The sequence below is a fragment of the Hetaerina americana genome, unplaced genomic scaffold, assembly GCF_022747635.1.
Source record: "Hetaerina americana unplaced genomic scaffold, ioHetAmer1.1.p SCAF_154, whole genome shotgun sequence".
NCBI classification, from domain to species: Eukaryota; Metazoa; Arthropoda; class Insecta; order Odonata; family Calopterygidae; genus Hetaerina; species Hetaerina americana.
In genome coordinates this window covers 96242-117500 of record NW_027286670.1, presented here as the reverse complement: position 1 = coordinate 117500, position 21259 = coordinate 96242, and the positions used below count along the sequence as shown (strand labels likewise).

The 21259-nt window shown below is 38.7% G+C and overlaps 1 protein-coding gene across 1 annotated transcript in view; it reads left to right on the top strand.

Moving 5' to 3' along the window:
* LOC139686950 (kin of IRRE-like protein 2) overlaps positions 1-21259 on the top strand; it is a gene marked incomplete at its 5' end in the record, with an annotated part of 594080 nt that overhangs the window by 484600 nt on the left and 88221 nt on the right. The window contains 2 exons of the mRNA XM_071583986.1: positions 1801-1966; positions 3888-4159. Coding sequence (XP_071440087.1) covers positions 1801-1966; positions 3888-4159 — 438 coding nt within the window. The remainder of the gene's footprint in view (positions 1-1800; positions 1967-3887; positions 4160-21259) is intronic.

Sequence of the window (21259 nt, the reverse complement as noted above, 5' to 3'; positions counted from 1 at the left end):
GTGCGTGCGTGCGTGCGTGTGTGTGTGTATATATATATGTGTGTGGCATTGCGGAGAACCAACTGACGAAATAGTGCTCGACATGATGTCACGTCAAATGATACTTGCACCATGTGTTAGTACTTCCGAAGTTCGTATTTAGTGTCATTTACACCTACAACTACATAATACCCTGCATGCCACGGGAAAGGTTTGCGGCAGGGGGTGTATCCATGTGAGGCATGCACAGCACACGAACAAAGTCACTCACCATGCATAAACTTCACCACAGGAAAAACAATTCAACATGCAATGAACGCGTATCAGAAACAAGAGCAGTGCACATTGTACCACCACCATTTCAAAAAGGTCATGTGACAAAATTTATATGTTTCTTGTAAAATATAACCTCAACTACTTTAAATATATATTACATATACATATACATGCGCATAGGTCGCCATTCTCGCACACGTACAGAGGCAAACACGATTATTAATACAAGTACACTAAAATACGTGTGCACATACATACACACACATGCGAACCTACGTATGCTTAAATACGTAGGCTATGATTATCTAATTGATTTCAGAAAAAAACGACATCTATGAATAGCCTATCCGTTTTACAGTCAATCGTCTCATTATCAACGGTTTCGCTTTTAAGCAGTAGGTATTTTACTTGAGTATTTGGGTACTGTCCAAAGCATACTGTAGTAACTAGCCGACTCAAGGACTCCTTCTTCCCACGGACAATACGGGATAGCAACTGCAGGGTTATAGATAGCAAAAATTCCACTTGCCACCCTCAGCGTCTAAAAAATAATTAGTTGTATTTAAATGCATGCTCTTCCACTAACCTTATGTGTTTTGTTATAATAACACATTCTTCCCGAATGACCTCATTCATGTTCTGTTCATCTGTTTTTAAGTTTCCCTTTCAATCCCTCGTCCCTCTCCGCGGGGGGAAATTCCTGCTACCTGCAACGTTGGGTCGCATTCCCTGCCTTTTAAAGACTCTTTGGGGGCAGAGTGTTTCGTGGTGCATTTTCATGTGGTGTTTCAATTTCTTGCTTGTTGTGTCCTGGCTTCCGTGTTGTAGGATGTCTTTCGTGCTGCATCATGGGGTGCAGTTTTTTAGTTGTTTTGCGGTTTATGTGTTTGCATGAGTATTGGATGAAGGGATTTTTGCATGAGTGTGTGCGCTCCTGTGGGTGTAATTTTCCGTGTTGTTTTTTTTTTGCATGTGGTATTTTTCTTTTTACGGTTGGTGACCTAACACCCCCCGCCACACGCCCTTGCGGCGGCTTGCGGGGTATTATGTAGATGTAGATGTAGATGTAACTATGAAAGTTTTGACTAACGCACGCATCTATGGAGAAACTTGGAACCTAGCCAGCGAACTAAAATAATTTTATTATTTTGAAATTTTAGATTTTAATGTTTTGTAATGCCAGGCTTATTGGATCATGAATTTAAGTAAAAAAATAATTGCCACAGTCATCTTAAGTTTGTATCCATTCTATATTTACCTTTAATAGTAGAATATCTGCTAAAAAACCATGCTTAGAAGCTCCTGGACCTATCTGGTGACAAGAATTTGTCCTGGTGTCTCAAAATAACGCCCCACACCCGTCCACTTCCATTGGTGAATCTCGCCCAAGCATCGATGGGGTGACTTGCGGTGCATCCTCGCTGATGAACTCCAGCTCGACCCTACCCTCTCGTCCCCTTGTCCTCCCCCATTATCCCAATTTCCAAAACCGTGATCGCTCCACGTCGGTTGCCCGTTACCGTACCGTCGTTTCCGACATTCCAGGGTGGCGACCCCGGTGGAGTGGTGGTGGTTCGAGGATCCGAGTCCCGCCTCCTGCTCAAGAACGTCACCTACGAGCACCAAGGGGAGCTGGTGTGCGTGGCAACCAACGTCATCGGCGGGGAGGAGAGGGCAGTTCAGAGTGAGCCGATCTCCATACAAGTCGTAGGTGAGACTGAGTCAATGGCCTGCATGAATCTTTTTTTGGAGCTGTCTCATATCCCTTCACCTCTATCTCCGCAGATAGATAGCTGACATTCCTGTCTGCGGGGTATGGTACATTGATTGGCAGCTTTCACTATAGGTAGAGCACAATGAAATAATTTACCTGAGTTTAATAATGATTTCCCCCCTCTCCCTCTACTTTAAACCCCCCACGTCAGAGTCTGGCTGCCAATTTTGAGGGAATAATTTTTCCAGCTTCGAAAATTCAGTTCAGAGAACAATTTCTCCTACATTTTGCTGTTTTCTAAAACTTTTATAGGTCAAAAATATGTTACAATTAATATATTTCCCCCGGAGAAAATTACTCTCATAAAATTGCATGCAAATTCACGCAAATAATCAAATTGCATGCAAAAGTTATTGTCGATATTATATGCATTTAATGAATTTTTAATGCTAAATTGATGGTCATAGTTCGAATAAAAAGTCCAACGCTAAATCTCCGGGATGAAAACAAATCCTTGTCCACTTGCTGTTTAACGAAACACCTAACCATCAGTTAAATTATTTCGCAAAATATCGTCAGGAGAAACTTTTGAGCGCCAAAAATTTACATCCATAATGTTTTGTTATTCATTCTTCAATATTATTATTATTCTTTCTCTTTTATTATTCATTATTCACTCTTGCCCAATTGACACTTGTTTCACTCTGTATAGCTCTCTCGGCCATCCTACTAATTTTCAAAGATCATTTAATATTCCCTTTCCTAATACGCATTTTTACAAGTGCATTTTAAAGTCAAACATTACATGGATATACAAAATCCATTCGTAAGTTAGTTGTTCAGTGCATCATTGTAATTTTGGATCAATGTTCCTAATGTTGTGGCTCCCGTCAAAATTACCGGGTAAGATTTTGGGTTATCCACCATTCCATTTGGTAATTTCCTAGTTTATAACCAATTCGTGGTTAAATTTTGGAGAATGATTAAATCAATCATTAAAAGTAGTATATGTTTCAATAGCCGCCACTAAATGATTAATAATTTCAAAATAATTTGAATCAAAGCTTTATCATTTTCAGGGTCAAAACGGGTTCAAGGGCTGTCAAGGCCTTTGAGGCAAAGCAAATCAGGATTATAATTACGCCAACTATAGATAAAATAGCAAAAACTTGATCCGTAAGTTTCTATGGAGGCAGGATGTTGACATAGAAGGTACTCAGAGGCAATGGTATGCTGAGGAAGACGGTATTACCGGGAAATATGCTTGGGGACGAAGTCAGAGGGAGGAAAGGAATATACCTATCGGATGGAATTAAGGGATGTTGAAAGTACGCTTGGCTAAAGACTGAGTAATTTAATATGTTTAATGGGGTCTACGGACATTATATGTCATGTTATTGAGAAGAGAGAGGGCAAGGATAAGAGTTTTGGATGGAATTAAAGGAGGCGGGAAGTATTGAAAGCTAATGAATGAGTTTTTATTGCGTAATACGGGGTTTAAGGATATTACGTATCATATTAGTTAGGACTTCCGTAAAGCCTCATACAAAACTTACTCTAAGCCAGTAGACTGCTTCAATTTAATCAGTCATTAAAGACGGAGACTGTATGCTGACTATTGAAGGTTTTTGCTAAGCATCTCTGGACCCCTATTAGCTTGTGCAGGTGGACTGAACAAAATGAATCTATGGGCTAGCTGCCTCCGGTCCCTTGCGTAGAGCAAACTCCGTTTTTACTTAAAATAGCTTTAGTGTAGTGTCTAATCATGATATAAAATTATTTCACATCACTTGGCTGCGGGTAATTTTGCTTGGAGAAGGACGGAATTAGTTCCCCTTGGCCCAAATGAGACACCCATACACTTTCATTAGTTCCCTGCTAGTAAATTACTCTCTCACTCTCTCTCTCTCCCCTGCAGGTGGTCCTCAAGTTCTCAGGCGCTCCTCCCAGACGGGCGGGCAGAATTCGTTAGGGAACTACAACTCGTGGCTCCTCACCAGTGGCGCCGCCCACGACGGCCGCGGTGAGGAGGAGGAACTGGTGGCCGTCCCGACCGGCTCAATGGCCGAAATGCGACTCGTAGTGTGCGCTGACCCGCACCCTCGCGCGGTGGCCTGGGAGTGGGGGTCCGTTCGCCTGGAGGCCGGCGACCAGCCCATGGGCCGCTTCCACGCTCACCCTCTCGTGCCGGTGAGCCGCATTAATTATTCTACTCCTTTCCTTTATTTTGTTTTATTCGTTCGCAAAAGTGATCGCAGACGTGAATGCTCTTCCCTCTGTGAAATTCGTGACGGCGGGGAGAAATAATTGGGAGACCTTTATAAAAATGTTTCCCGCCTCGTTCAAAAGTTTCTGTATGGTGTTGCTGAAAGGTTTCGTCAGGCGTCTTAAGAGTTTTCTAATGGCTTAGATTTAAATGGTTTGAGTCAAAATTGGGAAATAATTTCCGGTGATAAATTTCTCTGGATAAAATACTTAAAGAAAGGAAAAGGCGCGCAGGTAAGTCCCAAGGTAGAATGTGTACAATTCTCAAATCCATGTCAATCTCATCCCTGGTGCTAAATTCATTTGCAAATAAAAAAATACAGAAGATACCATAGGGTAAGGTTTTCATCTGAAGAGGTAACGAAGAGATATGTTCAGTGTACGGAAAAATTATAAACAACCCCATAAGAAGCATGCATTCATTTTTTAACCCCTTGTTTGAGAAAGAAAATGCATGCTCATGCATGGAGGCCTGGAGGCCAATCGGACGGAATTGTGTTGATTTTTTTGTGACTTGACGGCTTCTAAGGCAAATGCGCATAATGAATCCGCTATCCGACAGTCTTTCGTTTGAAAAATGCAAACGCTTGTCTTTGCCGTATTTTTTTGTATTTCTTCTATTTGTTTTTCCATTTCTCTGCATTCATGATGATGATGAACGTTGCTGAATTAGGAATTAACTAAATTTAGTATGATTGGTCAGGTTATGGATGATCTCAGAAAACTATTGAATAATCTTCAAGGGTTCTAAATTTTTTTGTTAGACTGTTCCAACTTTTCCATGTGCAATTTTCATCTCTAACTAATAAAATTCTAATCTTCTTCATCTACTCATGAGTACGACTTCCCCCCCCCCTTACAAGCTCCCTAATGTTCTTTCACTCTTCTCTTTTATCAGAGTTTAGGAGCCCGATTCATTTCAATATTCCTCCATCAATTTTTTCTGTCCTCTTCGAATCTCCATATTTATATTCCTATCCTTACAATTTCTGAATCCTAAATATATGGGAAGAGTTTTAAATACCCAAAACATTTAGAGGGAACTTGGCAGACCGTTGATTGACGCTCATATACCGTTCAAAAAGGTTAAAACAATTTATCGAAGTTAAGAGGTAAACGGGTATAATTTGGACGGAATGAATTTCCGCATCAGGGCCATATCAGCTTCTATTTATTCACAAACCAATAAAAGTCTCTCAAATTTTGAACACGGCTTTTGGGAACATTGTGTATATGGATAGGCCAAAATCTCTTTAATTTGACGTTGATTATGTTAATTTCTTACAATAAATTAATTAAATACCTAGGGAAAATACTAGAAAATACCTAGGGAAAATATTAGAATCCGCGATCCCTTCGTCGTCGTTTGAACTTGTGTATGTCATTACTCCACTTTGTTTCATTAAAATAAAACGCTTGCATTTTTCTAAATGTCGTTGCTCTACTCTTTCAGTCTGCAGAATGTTCCTTTTCTCCAAGAGGCTCCATTTCTCATTACCTTAGCGCAAATTTTCCAACTCCAAGTCAGAGAATGTAAGATCTAAGCCTAGACATAAATTTTCATGACGTTAGTACTAAGCCTGTCGCTCCAGACAGTTTTAATGCGATAGTGGAGATTTTTCATTAGATATTCTGCAAACAATTATTACTCGCAAATATGACAATTATAAGTGAACCTGGAAAGTTATGATGAAATTGCCGTTTGATAAAAATATTAAACTTCGGCCGATATTAATGGCAAATATGTTTTCATCCTTATCACAAATGATTTTTTTTATCGCTCTGCCTTCATGAATGGAATTTTTAAGTATTCACAGGTTATTATTCTGACATCCAGCTATGGTAGACTGCAGTAAATAACATCTCGTACTTCGCAAACAATAATTACATGAGTTTGTTATGCATATTTTAACCCATAACCAAAGCTAAATGTTATATGGCATGCAGTTATTTTACAAGTTTACGCATAAAATAGCGGAGACTGGGTCGTCCGTCTGATGAGTAGACAACAATACTGCATATCAAATATGGTACTTTTTTGACTATACCTTTGACACCACGTCAGGATGGCGTGTAAGATATGGGAATCAATCATGCGATCTACTGAAATGATAAAACAACCATTGAAGAAGAAAGCTAATGACATTCTATGTTAACTTCGCAGTTCGACATTTATAGTTGAGGGTAAAGGGCACCTTGTACGAAACCCAAGAGCGTGTTATATTCACACATAAAGGTGGTGAAACGTTTCCGTAGCTACTTAAGAAATCTGGTGCACAAAAAGTTCCACAGCTCTGATGAAGCTGTGGGTATACAGTAGAATCATCAAGAATCCAAACCGGGCCGACCAATCAGTAGCACAGCGCTCAACTCCCGGTCCAATACTGGGCTAACGTTCTCCTATCAAGAGATAAATAGTGAAATAGTAAATTATGAGAGGTATGCTTTACCCAGCGAAAAATTCGTGTGAAGGTAAAATTCTCAATTTAAAAAGGCGATAATAATTCGTACGCGTGAGAGTGAATTGATTTTCTCTAGCTTTGCATCCTTATCACAAAAAAATGAAAAATTAATTTATCTTTACCTGACCTTTCTTAATCTTTCTACATATTTATTGTACCCTGTTAATGCAGCAGTTGGTTTCCACCTTTTCGACTTTTTTGGTGTCCGCATTTAGTACACAACAATGGTGTTTTTAGGACCGTCCACTGGCCCCTGGGAAGTAATATCATGAACCCACACATGCAAATGGTTGATCAAATGAACTCCCCAGACCGATAAGCAGGTGTAATATTTATTTTTATGTTTTTTTTATTTGAATACAGTAAAATTTAAAAGTATACATTAAGGAGCCCGCCTCAAGCAGATTCAAACTCAAGCTCTAGCAGATGTACAAATAGCAGCAAAAAGCTCCGGCAGATGTACAAACAACACCCGCACACACATACACATATGCGTGTGTGTGCACGTAGTTGCGCTTGAGAAAGTGTGCGTGTTTGTATGTACGTGAGTGTATATATGTGTATGTTCGTGTGTATCTTATATTTTTAAATGGAATATGGAAGTGGAGAACAATGAGAAACTTGAAACACAAACGTTCGAGGCCTGAATACGAGATCTTTCGTTTGCAGAAGAGACGGGTTAAATATAGCATATTTCATATTTGTGTTTTTGTATAAATATATATTTATGAATATATATTTTTGTGCATGTGGATGTCCAAACCAAGCCACTGTTATCAATCTGAAGGCCGATTCGATAGCTGAGGGTGTATCTGACTTAGTACTAAGCGTAACGTGAAATTCACGCATCAGTGTTGTAGAGCCCATTTCCTTTCCCTATGTTACAGTCGTTTCCAAGGAAGACCTAGCATCCAAAAAATCACCTGGCTTGGATAAAGCTGAGCGTGCCCAGAGGAATTTCTAGAAATGGGAGGCGGTCCCTAAAAATTCATGCATAAATATAAATATTACGTACGTATTAAACGTACGCGTAAGGAAAAGTACTCACTTGATAACTAAACCTTTCGGTGGTCCCTGCCAAAATCTCTAGCGTATAAGGAGTAACTGACGGTAATATTGTGGAAGGAGAATACGAGATATTGGGGTGTAGTGGTAAGGATATACAGAGTGGTGAGTGTTATATGTGATTGTTTTTTGATAGAACAGGTAATGAAATGATGGGAATGGTTTAGCCCGTGAAGTTGAAAGGATTTAAATAGCCAAATGCAAGCTAATCATAATGACCTCAACTGTATTAATGTGGTTGTAGACAGGATATCCCCAATTCCCATATTGAAGGGCGTGAAGTTCGGAGAGAAAAATTGGTCGAGAAAAAGTGGCGGGTGGTCTGAAAAGTTTCCGACCTAACAAAGATACAAGACATTTTTCTGAAATTTTCTGAGTCAGAAACTTTTTAAACCATCCATGTATATGTATATGTGTGTGTGTGTGTGTTCATTCATTCATCAGTACTTCAATCCTAGGATTGGTTTAATGCAGACCTCAATTCTACTCTATTTGATGTCAATGCCCTCCATCCCTGATAGGTTCTCCGTTTACGTCGTTCTTAGCTTGTCCTATGTACATATCTCTTGGTCTTCCTGGTGGAATCTTTCATTCTATTTTTCTTTCTTTTACATTACTAATGAATCCATTGTGCCTCGATGTGTATTCAATCCATCTATTTCTTCTTTATCGTTGAGTTCTCCATATGGTCCTCTCTTCTTTTGCTCTTCTATATACTTCTTCGTTTCGTACTTTGTCTGTCCATTTATTATTCAGCATTCTCCTCCAGTACCATGTTTCAAAGGCTTCTATTCGTCGCTAGTGCACTTTTCCTATGTTCCAAGTCTCGGGAGCATAGAGTGTCATGCTTTACATGAAAGTCTTGACGAATTGCTTCCTTGTTTCCGGCCAAAGGTTCTTTGAAAATAGTAATTGCCTCTTCTTCATGAATGCGTTCATGAATGCTTGGGCTATTCTTCGCTTGATATGAGTCGAACTTCTTCCATTCCATGCTATGCTGCGGCCCAGGTAGATGAAGGATTCCACTTGCTCTGGTGTCATCCCTCGAATTGTGATGTCTGCATTCAGCTACTCAATTCCACACACAATAATTTGGGTTTTCTTCTGGTTGATGTTCATATTATATATATATATATATATATATATATATATATATATATATATATATATATATATATATATATGGGTCATCACTCGACAGCTCGGGGAAACTCCGCTGCGGGAGGCGGATTATGTCACCCCCATCCTCTTCGCCGTCCCCTCTTCCAACTCGCCCAGCTTCCTCGACGCCGACGCCTGGATGAGGGAAGTCCTCGGTTTTCCTTTTACGAGAATCTCGTCGCGCGCTCACGGCTGGATTTCCGTGACCCGGTCCACGCGTCACGTCCCCCATATTACGCCTCGCATGTCCTCCTTCCTCGGGCGTTCCGACCGGCATCGACCACCCCGTTATACCCTCTTCCGGGCGGAGGGGGGCTGTGGAGAGAGTGTGGTGTGGGAGGCGGCAGCGAGCGAAGACATCAAAACGCCGAGAGAGGGGAGTGTGGGGATGAGGGAGAACGGAAAGGGGGAGAGAGAGAGAGACAGAAGGAAAAAACAGGCGAAGAGCGGAGTCGGGATCGTGAATGGAATGCACTCGCGGATTGCCAGATGGCCCATATCATAGAGATGAATTTTTCGATCCCAAGTTCCGCCGTGTAGGGAAATGGACGAAAAAAGGGGAACTATCCAAGTTGATCCAGCTCTTTCCCCCGTCCTCACGCGCATAGATGCGCACGTACTTACACGCAGCGGAAAGGTAGTGGAACTGGAGCGTACTTATGTAAAAATCTCGTTGTGTTTACGTGCTCATGTTTAAGATCGACTGTCTCCATCCCTTCATCGCGCAAGATATTCGCACCAGTGGAAGTTAGTTGGAAAGCGAGGTTTTCTTTATTGAGCAACTTATATTAGCCTTCATTGGCATTATTTTGATCAAAGCATCACGTGGTAAATAAATGTGTGCAAATTCTCATATTTATTCTTCGTAAATTAGTATCAGAAATTGAGGGAGTAATGAAACCTCAGGCAATGGTTATCGGAAGTTTCAGGCTTCCTACTTTATTTCGAGTATTTCTATTTAATTTTTTAATTAACTATGTTGAAAGACAGATAAGTTCCTGGAATAATTTGAGTAGGGATTATATATTGGATTTTTAGAGGCACCATAAAGTATTTCTCATGAATTTATTATTAAATTATCCAAATATCATGAAATATGGCACTTCTCAACATTTATTTAAAACGGTAACGGGTTTATTTCCTTCTCCTGGGAAAAATATTTTGGTGACCTCCATTTGCCGCCCTTATCACAGGTCCAGTTGTTGCTCGCCTGTCGTAACGTTCCTGTAATGACTCGTGAGAAATGTTGCTTGGAATTCGAAAATTACGTAAAAACCAAATTTTAAAACATCAGTTAGACTATTCTAGTAAATAGTACAATAATAATAATTACATGGGATCGGAGGGTTCTTTTAATAACCATGAATTTTTTCACCTGCAATTCAAATGGAACATGTTGTAATAAATATTCAAACAGGGCATATTACGCCTGAGTTCAGATAAATGCAATAAAAAATGAGCTGAAAGGAGGCGTAGGAAACCAGCCAAAACAATTACATTAATACAGGGGCAATTTATTTGTTTGTATTCGCAATTGTTATCATTATTTAAATTTTGATGAAACTTAATTTTGTTCTTTCAACATCTCACTTAAATTCCTAAATGGTATATAGTCAAAATAATTAATTTGGAGTAATTAAGTGAGATCATAGAAAAATAAAATATATTTTGACCACTCTAACACAATGATATAATTTGTTTACAATTATTTCCATTGCTCGATACGAACGCTTTAATGGGTCTCATGTTTTAAATTATTTTATGCCTTTATACATCACCTTTAATTTCAATGTTCACTTTATTTAGCTGAATTCAGGTGTATGAGGTTCCGTGCGACGATATTGATCAAAAACTCTGCAGTAGAAAATGCATGCATACCAAAATGAAATGAGACCATCACTTGATATCTTTATTTTCCGTCTCAGTTTCGTACAATGCTATAACCGATGTAGTCGGTTATACCTAAGATTCGAAATTCATTTGGTCTAAAAGTGGAAAGGCTCCCTTTCTTCACAAACCATATATTTTTTAATGCTCTCATTTCAACAGCGCCGGCGTAAAATATAATTTTTCACCACATGAATTCAACATATTTCTTTCCTTCACTTGAACAGAATACAAGGTAACCAAAGCCATTTGATTATTCCTTGAACGACGTGTTATAGAACTCGCGGGTTTAACCTAAATAAGTGAAGTTCATTGCAACACGTAAATATGGTTTGGCTTTCGCTCAAATACGAAAAACGACCCTAAAGTCGTTTGGATTAAATATGGAACTCGTCCATTATGAAGGAGAGCTTATTTTGTATTTCACAAGAAATTTGACGGCAGTGGAGTTATATTTACACTTAAGAAACCATTTCTAAGTATTGAAGCGCTAGGTGAGTCAGCGGTCGGAAGTTTGAGGGACTTAAGGGAGAAATAGGGGCAGCCAAAAGTTGTGTCCATGACGTTATCTGTCAGGGTCATGCTAATATAGTCACAGAATCCTCTTGCTCCCATAGCCATGCTGGTCCCTATTGTTTTGTATAGCCTACAAAGTGAACCCCAAAGACAGTGATGCCGATAAGGCCAGCAACCTGTCCAGATGCTATGACGTTAAGTTATCCCGGAGGAGGGCTACACCTCATTATAAAGGGGTACAAAGATTGTTTACTGAATCATTACGTTGATCAGCCAATATATACAACGGAAACATTCAGATCCAAATAAAATACAATTGACACAAGTAAGGAGTTCTTACAAATAATAGTGCGTTAAGTATGGCTAAGTCCTATTAGGTTCAAATTGAATGAAGTTGTTTTATTCACACATGACTCGTTAAATGCCTTTCCTGGTGATAAATCAGCGTTCTGTCATAAAGTATTTAGGAATTTTAAAGTACTAAATGTGGTATTTTTACCAATATTTCCTGCTTGCCATGAGTCTTTGCGCTCATTTGTCCCGGCACCAGCAGGGTTAATAATTATGTTCACTTTTTATCCAAATGATTAGGTTTTTAAATACCTTACGTTTTATTAATTCATAAATTTCACGCTGTTTCCTTTCGGGATAGGCAGTCAGAATAGTTTCATTCTGAGTTATCTCGGCAACAATTCTCTTTCACTAATTTTATCCATAAGTCTCTATTCTTGTATACTTCTTACATGTTCATTCTCCATGTCTATATCACATTCATTTATTGTTTAATTCATGGTCTTCTATGACTGAGATTCTTAAGTCTTTATGATCGCTATTCCCATGACTTTCTCGGTATACTTTTTACTGTTCTATACTTTTCTTCTCTTTTTATACCTGTTAAGAATGTTAATTCTCACAGATTTACTCGGCATGAACCGCTCTAGAGCATTTCCTTCGTATTTGTCGTTTACCGCTGCTCTCAATCAACATTTTTTTATAACCCAAAATCCTCTCGCTTCGATGTTTACCTTAAATACTCAAGTACAAGTACTCGATAACTAACAAATTTAATCGGCATTTATTCATATCATGATACACTCCACTCTCTTCGCCATACAATAATATTGGAGTGAGGTAAACTATAGTAATTACCAATTTCATAGCGAAGGAACCAGCATTCATTTGTTTATCATATGCACTCCTATTTCTACTCTACCATTTTTCGATCACCTTCTGTCATGATAAAGAGAAATATTTGTAAAGATGGTTGGTGAGATGACTTCATTTGCAACAAATTCAACGTGTAATTTAAATCAGTAATGGAATATTCACCATTTCCATGTACTATTAGACATCAGCGAAGTATTTGGTTATCATTTATCGTCATAACTTTAAATGATGAGGCGTTTAATTTGATTTTTTTAATTACAGTATTTTCAAAAGTTTTCTACGTAAAAACAATTCAATGTGAATCGGGGTAAAAATAATATACTGATATTCTGCCATTGAGGGTAGGTTTCAGATAGACACAGACTATACCACGATAAGATGATCCATTTCTTTGCCGGTACTACAACACTACGCCGGCACTAAAGCAAACCCTTCTCCAATTCCGCATACAAGGCCTCTGAGAAGGCCGAAAGCTCGAACAATTTACCGTGTGAGTGTCCTTTTAAATGTTGCTAGTTTATTTGTGTTCTATTGTGCCGTCCCATAATGTGTGTGTGTATATATATATATACGAGGGTCATCCGGAAAGTAGTACCCGTTCGTGAAATAAAGACACAAAAGTAAATATTAACAAACATAAAAAATTTTATTTGAAAGAGGATACTTTAAACTACTTCTCAACATAATCTCCAAGCAAATTAAGGCATTTGTCATAACGTTGACATGACAAGTTTCTGTATTCCTGCTGCATAGTCCTTCGCCGCCAGCTCATTGAGATACGCGAGGGACCCATCTTGCACAAATTTTTGCATAATGCAGATGGTGTTTAACAATTTCATGAACAATTGTTCGAGAAACATTGGGAAAATGCTCACAGATGTCATCAATTGTGACGCGCCGATCGTTCCTCACGAATTCGTCAACTGAGCTCACCAGTTGGTCTGTAATGACAGACGGTCTCCCCGAACGCTCATCGTCGTGTGTGTTCCCCCTCCCCATGTTGAAGTTGCGACACCACCGCCGAACAGACGACTCGTCCATTACATTGTCTCCATACACCTCCTTTAATTGGCGATGAATATCACATGGGCGAACGTTTCTTGCATTGAGGAATTTAATCACTGCCCTCACTTCACAACTGGCGGCGTTCTCAATTTTTTTAAACATTGTAAACAATCACAGAAACAACACAGGCAATCCTAGCGTCACGCAACTTGGCTCAGAGAAGGCAGACAAGCCACTGAAGCTATCTGACCTCGTCCAGCGGCTACTCGCGTCGTCAGCACTTCATGCGGCACGAACGGGTACTACTTTCCGGATGACCCTCGTGTGTGTGTGTGTGTGTGTGTGTATATATATATATAATATATATGTAAATATATATATGTGGGTAAAGAATAAATGTATGTACATTGTTATTATTATTAATTCACATATATAATATACATAAACTTATTTATTTATGCATATACTATACACATGTTCAAATTTAAAAAGAAAATGCTAGTCTCAGTAATTAGACGGCAATCTTTGATATCGCCGAAAGTAAGCGTTTAGGTAGAATAGGCTTCAATATTAATATACTTGTAGCTGGCCTACTTGACTGAAATTATTAGCAGTTATTCGGTTTTCCTTTCACTCATGCATCCTCCAATAGTTATTATGGTGCGCCCGACTTGCTTGAGTATCCTCAAGAGTGGCCACCTAGTATGGTCATGCAAGCGTGCAGGAAGAACATTATGCTATTTTTAATTGCTTGTATAGGAAACTTCAAGGTGCTTTTACTCTCCGTGTTGAGTATTAGGGCATTGAAATGAGCACTTGTGTTTAAATTTTGTAGCGCATTACATTAATGGCCACTGCAGTGAGGGCTCCCTTATCCCTTTGTCATTTCACAATTATTCACAGGCTTAGAACCACTATCGCTGATGAGCGAACGCTTTGCGAGTTATACCACGAACGTGTTTCACGAAATAAATGCTTCGTAAAGTTAACAGAGCCGGCTAATGGATGCGACGGGAACACACTTATTTTTTTATCTCTTTTTCAATTTAATCATTATCCTGGCTTTATTGTCGTGTGCGAATTTTTCACGCGAATTCTTGACTAAGGGGAGTAGGAGAGATTATTTGATGGGTAAAAAACACATATTACGTCAATTAATTTTAAATTTTTCGCTTCATTTCCATCCTTTGGGCATTGTCTTCTAAGTTTTCAGTGCTTGAGTGTGAATCAGAATGGGTTTAAATTTCAAGATCATGCTGAGAATGTTCAAAGTATTTGTTTAAACTTTATTTCTCATGACTGGACGATTACGCAAAACCAGCACATGCAATGTTTATGGTAGTATTAGTATTACCGATATTAAATATGCTTAAATGCCGCATGTTTCTCATTAATTTTCAAACTTTACTATGGCCAAAAGCCTTACCATTTCTTCAAATTTACTTTTATAATGGACCCAATTTCATCCAATTTTATGCGCAACGGGCCATTTTTGTGAACCTAGAGGACGTAAAGTGACGTTGAATCAGTGTTTTTAAGCTGTTCAAACCATTACTTAATATTTTTTCAATGAATTGTAGCTAGGCCCGCTGTATTGCATCCTGTGTTCGGAATCCATTGGGATTTTGCGCTAATGTAAATTAAAGATTTTTCAAATAACTATGCTACCCCTCGTAAATTGGATTAACCGGTATCACTCCGTTATGCACCCTTAAAATGGCCCATTAACTTTCCAAATATGTGTCTTGTGTCGTCCACCTCAGGAATATTGAAAGCCTTTCCTTCTTGGGGTGGAGTTGCCGAAGTCTTACCAGCATACTAGCCCTCTAGTCCCTCGTTCACTGCGCTGGAATTCCAAGGAACTTAATCAGCAAGGAGCACGCATGGGTAAACTTTTTCACCCCAACCTGAATAAACTGAAGAGCATAAAGTCCACGTTACCATAATGACTTCCTAATTAACATAACTTCCAAACCACTTCAATAATCAACAGGTAAGATATTAAATCCCATCCCTCACTCTGGAATAATTTCGTCGTCTTGACAGAAAGGCAGCGGGTTATAAAATTAAGCGTGCGAACTTTGTGAAAAGCATATACAGGAACTGTTATAATTGAGGTTCCTGCCGTTATGTGCTTAGCGACGCCACTGCTTGCGATGCCGGGAAGGCAAGGGACGGTTTTGGGAGGGAGAGTTCGCGGGGGTGGGTATTGTTGGAAGGGGTAATAAAAGACGGGGACTGGAGCGACAATCGGAATGAAAATTGTAAGAGAGGAAAGGAAGTTAGAATTAATTATAAGGGGAAAATATGACAAAGAGGGGGTGAAGGAGTAACTGGAATAACTGGGACGTTGCGTATAGGGAAATCGAAGAGGGTGAAAAGAAAGGGTTTGGAACACTATGAAAAAGAGCCATAGGGTAAAGAAAAGTCAAGTCCGTGAAATTTTAAGTAGGATCTTATTTGGAAAAGGGAAAAATATTTCCCAGACGGCAACATGCGAGGCCCTCATATAATTCTTTTAGGCGACTGGTGTGGACACATACTAATTGGAGTCATGTCGCTCACTAGCATGACACACCGAAGTTCTAAGGTCAAGCATTGCATCATCGCACCTCCGCCCATTCGCATTCCTTTAGAGGAATGGAGCGGGTGAGCATGTTTCTTGAGCTGAATGGCGTCTCTGAAGAAAGAGAGGATTTTGTTAAGGTGCGATCTAGACGAATAATTGATAAAGTAAACTGTTAAGAGATAAATAAAAACGAAGAAACCTTAAGCCTAGGAACGTGAGAAATGGAAGTAGAAAAAGATGGAGATTTCAATATGGCATACTTTCAAGTAAGTTTTGAACAATTCCAGTGGGAAAGTAACAATAATAATAACTGAGTAATAATTGAAATTAGAGAGACCTTGAAGGAAAGAAGAAATCACTAGGCTATTACTATGAAGTAAATAATGTAGAGTAATACATTTTGGAGAATCGATTTAGAAGTTTCTAGTAAGGAGTAGAAGTAGAGATGAATCGAAGAGAGTGAAAAGAAGGGGTTTAGAACACATTGAGTAGAGGTCAGTGGAAAGATCCAAAGGGAAAAGAATTGAGTCCATAAAATTTTGAGCAAGTAAATGGAAGTGCTCCATTTCTTAGTGAATATAAAATATTCGCATTCGCATGGAGATTTTTATGTATTATATTATTAATTCATTGAATAGAATTAATAGTAAACTTGGTCTCTTTAGAATCCAATAAAGCTTTTATTGAATCTCACACTCCGTTAAATGGTTTATAAGCTTCTGGGATTTGGAATAATTGATGATAATATAGGAAGTTTGATTCAAGACTTCTCTCCAACCGCAAACAAAAGGTAGCATTTGACGTCTCCCTTTTGTAAAATATTGTTTTGAAATCCCTCAATGAATAGAAATTGATCCCTTGCTATTCTTTGTATGGATAAATGTATCAGTTCCAAAACAAAAGCAATATAGACTTTGTTTATATATGAGCTTCCTGTATTTTGGCTAATTGAAGAAAACTATTTAAACCTGGTTCAGAACTTTATTTCGAGCAGCAAATAATAATTAGTAATGAATGCAAAATTGGAATTGCGAAATGAAATCATGTTCCTCTGCAACACTTTACAGATACGTAATCGACATTATATTCTTATGTACACATATGCATTAAAATTGTTATATATAATTATTGAAACTACCTTTTGAACAGTTCCCAACAAAATATCTCGTGGACTACCTCCAGCCTATAGTATTTATTGTTGCGTATTGCTTGTCCTACATTGTTTTCTTCCTCAGTACTTCATTTCATCCATAAATCCTGCCCTTATGATTCCTCCTTACCCAATATTCGGCTACTAGCTATACCGTCAGCATCAAACTCCCAATTAATATTTCCTCCATCCATTTATTCTGCCTTTCTCGACTTCCACACTATAACTTCATTTTTACCCGAGTAATATTTAAATTAGTTATTCTCTCTTAAATTTATTTTCTCCTTAATTATCTACACCTGGAGGCATGGTATACCAGTGAGTAGAACCCTGGGTTTCCTAATCAAAGGGCTCAGGTTCGATTCCCGGTGCCTATGAGTGCCCTCAACTTCACCCAAGCTGAATGATCTTGCGAGTACTAGGCCTTCCTGGGAAGGAATAGGGATAGGAACAGGCCACCCTATTTTGTGTTAGCTTTGTATGCCAGCTTGGCATTGGAAGAGCTCTATCTGCCCCTATGGAACCAATTTTCGGGTTTGCTGTAGTTTTCCCAACGCCCACATTTCAAAAGCATCTAATCTTCTCTCATCCTCCTTTCTCAGATAATTATCCAAATCATATAATTCTGCGTTTAATATTCGTGTACACCAATATTGTATTCATTTAATTATTGTGCCCTTCGTTAGTTCCGTAATTTTTTTGTTTCTCTCACCAACGAAATCTTGAAGCTTGACCCAATTATTGCGTCCTTTTCCCCCAAAATAATGTTCAAGAATGTGAACATTCTACCTCCTTTGACTTATTCCCTACTTGATTGTAAAATTTGGTGATTTTACTTCTTGAAACTCTCGCTTGATTTTTGTGATGAATCTTCAACCCATACTTTTCCAATTAATCGTCATCATAATTGGAATACCCATTAAAGGTAGATTTTTGAGCATTCCTAAAGACTATTTACACATTTTATTGATTATTCTCCAGGCTTAACTCTTGTTGTCTCAACTTTTTTAAATTTGTTCTTGACAACTTCTACCACCCTTTCAGCACAGAAATAGTAATCATTTTATAACGAACATCAGGAACTTCACAATGACAGATTATTCCTTTTGAAATGATTAAAATGCGTAAAGTATAGTTTTAGTTATAGTATAGTTTTTTTATTTTATTTAATATAGCATTTCTGATTTTGTACTGAAATTACGTACCAAAAATATACGGTTGTACACATTTATATGCAGTATTCAATATTTTTACCCCTTGGATGTATTCAAATGAATGCGTTTGGCCATACAAAAAACATCAAATGAGTCTGGAATGAGACCTCACGTGGTGCATGTAAATGTTACCGTTATTAAATATAAAGATTTTTCGCATTTTTCAAATCTACAGTGAATCATAAGCAAAAAATTAAAGGGTACGTGCTATTTTTCGTGTGTGCGCTCGAGTATGTTGCAAGAATTTGGTACCTATCTTTCAATTTTGCTTGAGTATTTGAGAATATTGCCTGAACCCAGCATTCCATGTGCAGGGGGAATAATGATGGCAAATATGGAAGATCAGACCGTCACGCAGATTTAAGGGCTCATTTTTTCCCCTACACGTTTAGCGATCACAATACAAAAATAGATGTAAACTAATATCAAAAACACGCCTCTCCTTAACAGAATTGCCAACTTTTTCGCGAAAGGTGTTCCAACATCAGTCCATATCACACTCTCTTACGGTGGCGTACCACTGTGCACATATAGATTAAGATGCTCTCGGAAATTCATAGCACGAATTCAGCTTTCTGAGCTTTAGAAGCTGCAGTCCAGGAACCCATTTCGAATACTAATATCACTGCCGTAACATACATCCCCTCTTTCTTGGAAAACACATCTGTGTATGACTAGCATTTTATTCTAAAATTAACAGCTCTTGACTTGCGTAAATTAATCATTCTAAGGTGGTAAGGTAAGCAACCTTAAGCGCCTATCCGCGTAATGGCGTGTGTAAGTCAATTGAAGTTAAATTTTAAACAGCATTATTTCGGCATGAATTATTACCATTCACTGGATACGCACGCTGTTGAAAATTTTCAGCAGTGGTTGAATGCTTTACCTGTGATAATTATGAGAGAACAGCATAATTTACCAATATTAATAATGTAAGAGATCATATCGGTAGCTGTTGATACTTAGCTATTCTGGGCTTAAAATAAGCTCCTAGAGGAATCGACTCTGGTTTAAATCGAATGGAACGATATGTATATGAATCGATTATAATATTTTAACGATCAATAAAGCCCGGGTTGTTTGAAACCTATATCCTCGTTATATTTTTATGCCCTATCAGCCGCCCTTAGTTTCCACTCATATATTTAAAGAGGAAATAACCGAGTAATGAACTTTGAACCCTTGCTTGAATCGTAAAATTAAGACGTTATGAATGAATGCAGTACCCTAAAAATCCTGCCCTAACCATCTATCTATATCTCTCTATTCCCGACACCCTAGCACTCCGTCCCGGTTGTATTGCATTATAAATCGACGTAGGTTTCTGAAGGGAAGGAGAAATTCAGTCGCTTTCGGAGAAGGCTTTTGGAGATTAAAAGAAAAAGCACCGAGGATTAAAATGGAGCGGTATCGGAAATGAAACGCGTGGAAGTAGGTGGCAAGAGGCGAGGACGGAGATGGCAGGGAGTGGCGGGAGGAAGGAAGAGAAGGATGGGCGGATGGAAAGAAAGAGAGAGAGAATAAAGTAAGAATCTGAGGGAAGAGGCGCCGAGGAAGTAAGGATGGGAGGACCCGCAGAGAAGAATACAAGAGACGCTTAAGTCGTTTGCAATTTCTGAAGCGAGGCCTCGTCGTTATCGAGAGTTGCTGCCCCCCCCCCCAATCCCCACGAGAAGCGCTCTGAAATGCCGGGAGCGACGTTACGGGCCCGAAGTTACGACTTCATTTCCCTGGGCGGAGTAGCGGTCGAGTAGGCGTCATTAGCAATGAATAAAATGGTGACGAAACGGTTCAAGGAGCGCCGCCAGAGATTTCCGAGGGTGACGCGTGAATGGCGCGGCGCGACGCCACCGAGCAGTGCGGCAGTTAAGCAAAATTAATAATAATCTCGACTTTGATGCAATTACAGCGTCTCTGTGGGGAAAAAAATGAAAAGCTAAAAAAGATGACGCGGAGGAAGGAAAGCATGCATTCGGGAATATTTTTCGTGGAAGGAAAGACCACCCTTACGGCATCCTCCATGGAGAAATAGAATTTTCTTTGAAGATATAATAGGTCTTTTAATTCCATGAAAGATTTGGACTTGGAAAAATATGTTCCCGGACCATTGGGGGACAGCTCAAGATAGTGAAATCCTTTGACCCTCCATCCCTACGAATGGAAACATTCCATTTACATTTCATTTTTAAGATAATTCTAAGATCTGCACACGCTCTCTTGTCCTCTAAAGAACATGTATAAAACAGTTAACCAAATGGGATAAACTTACCTCTTTTTTTAGCATTCCTCAATATATCTTGTCAAAATATCCATAGTTGATTTTGATGACGTCGTTTAATGTCTATTATACTATTTTTATAATTGGATAGTTGATATATATTTGACATTTATGGATTATGTTTAGAAGGCACATTTGTGGAAGTTCGGGAACAAAATTATGATCGTTTTGTACCGAAGAATTTTTAAAATTTTGACCTCCAAAGTGCTTCATAAAACAGCGACGGATATCTCAGCTTTTTGTAACATTTCTCTGCCTAAAATAAATTCTCCTCCTAAATTAATGGAAAGAATTTACTAAAGAAAGGTTGCTGATTGACATTTTTTTATTATTCACTTTAATTTTTAACCCATTTAAAAATTTTTAACGTCTAAGAAAGCTCTTAATATTTTTTTTCCCCGAGAAAGCAAGCGCCTGGCGTGTTTTCATCCTTGACTCAAGGAATTGTCGATTAAATCTCTTCCTTAATTATTGAACCTTCGTAAGATTCATTCCCCTTTGAGGTGGGGATATTTTTTTTAGTAAAAAACATCAGGAACGGTGACAATAGC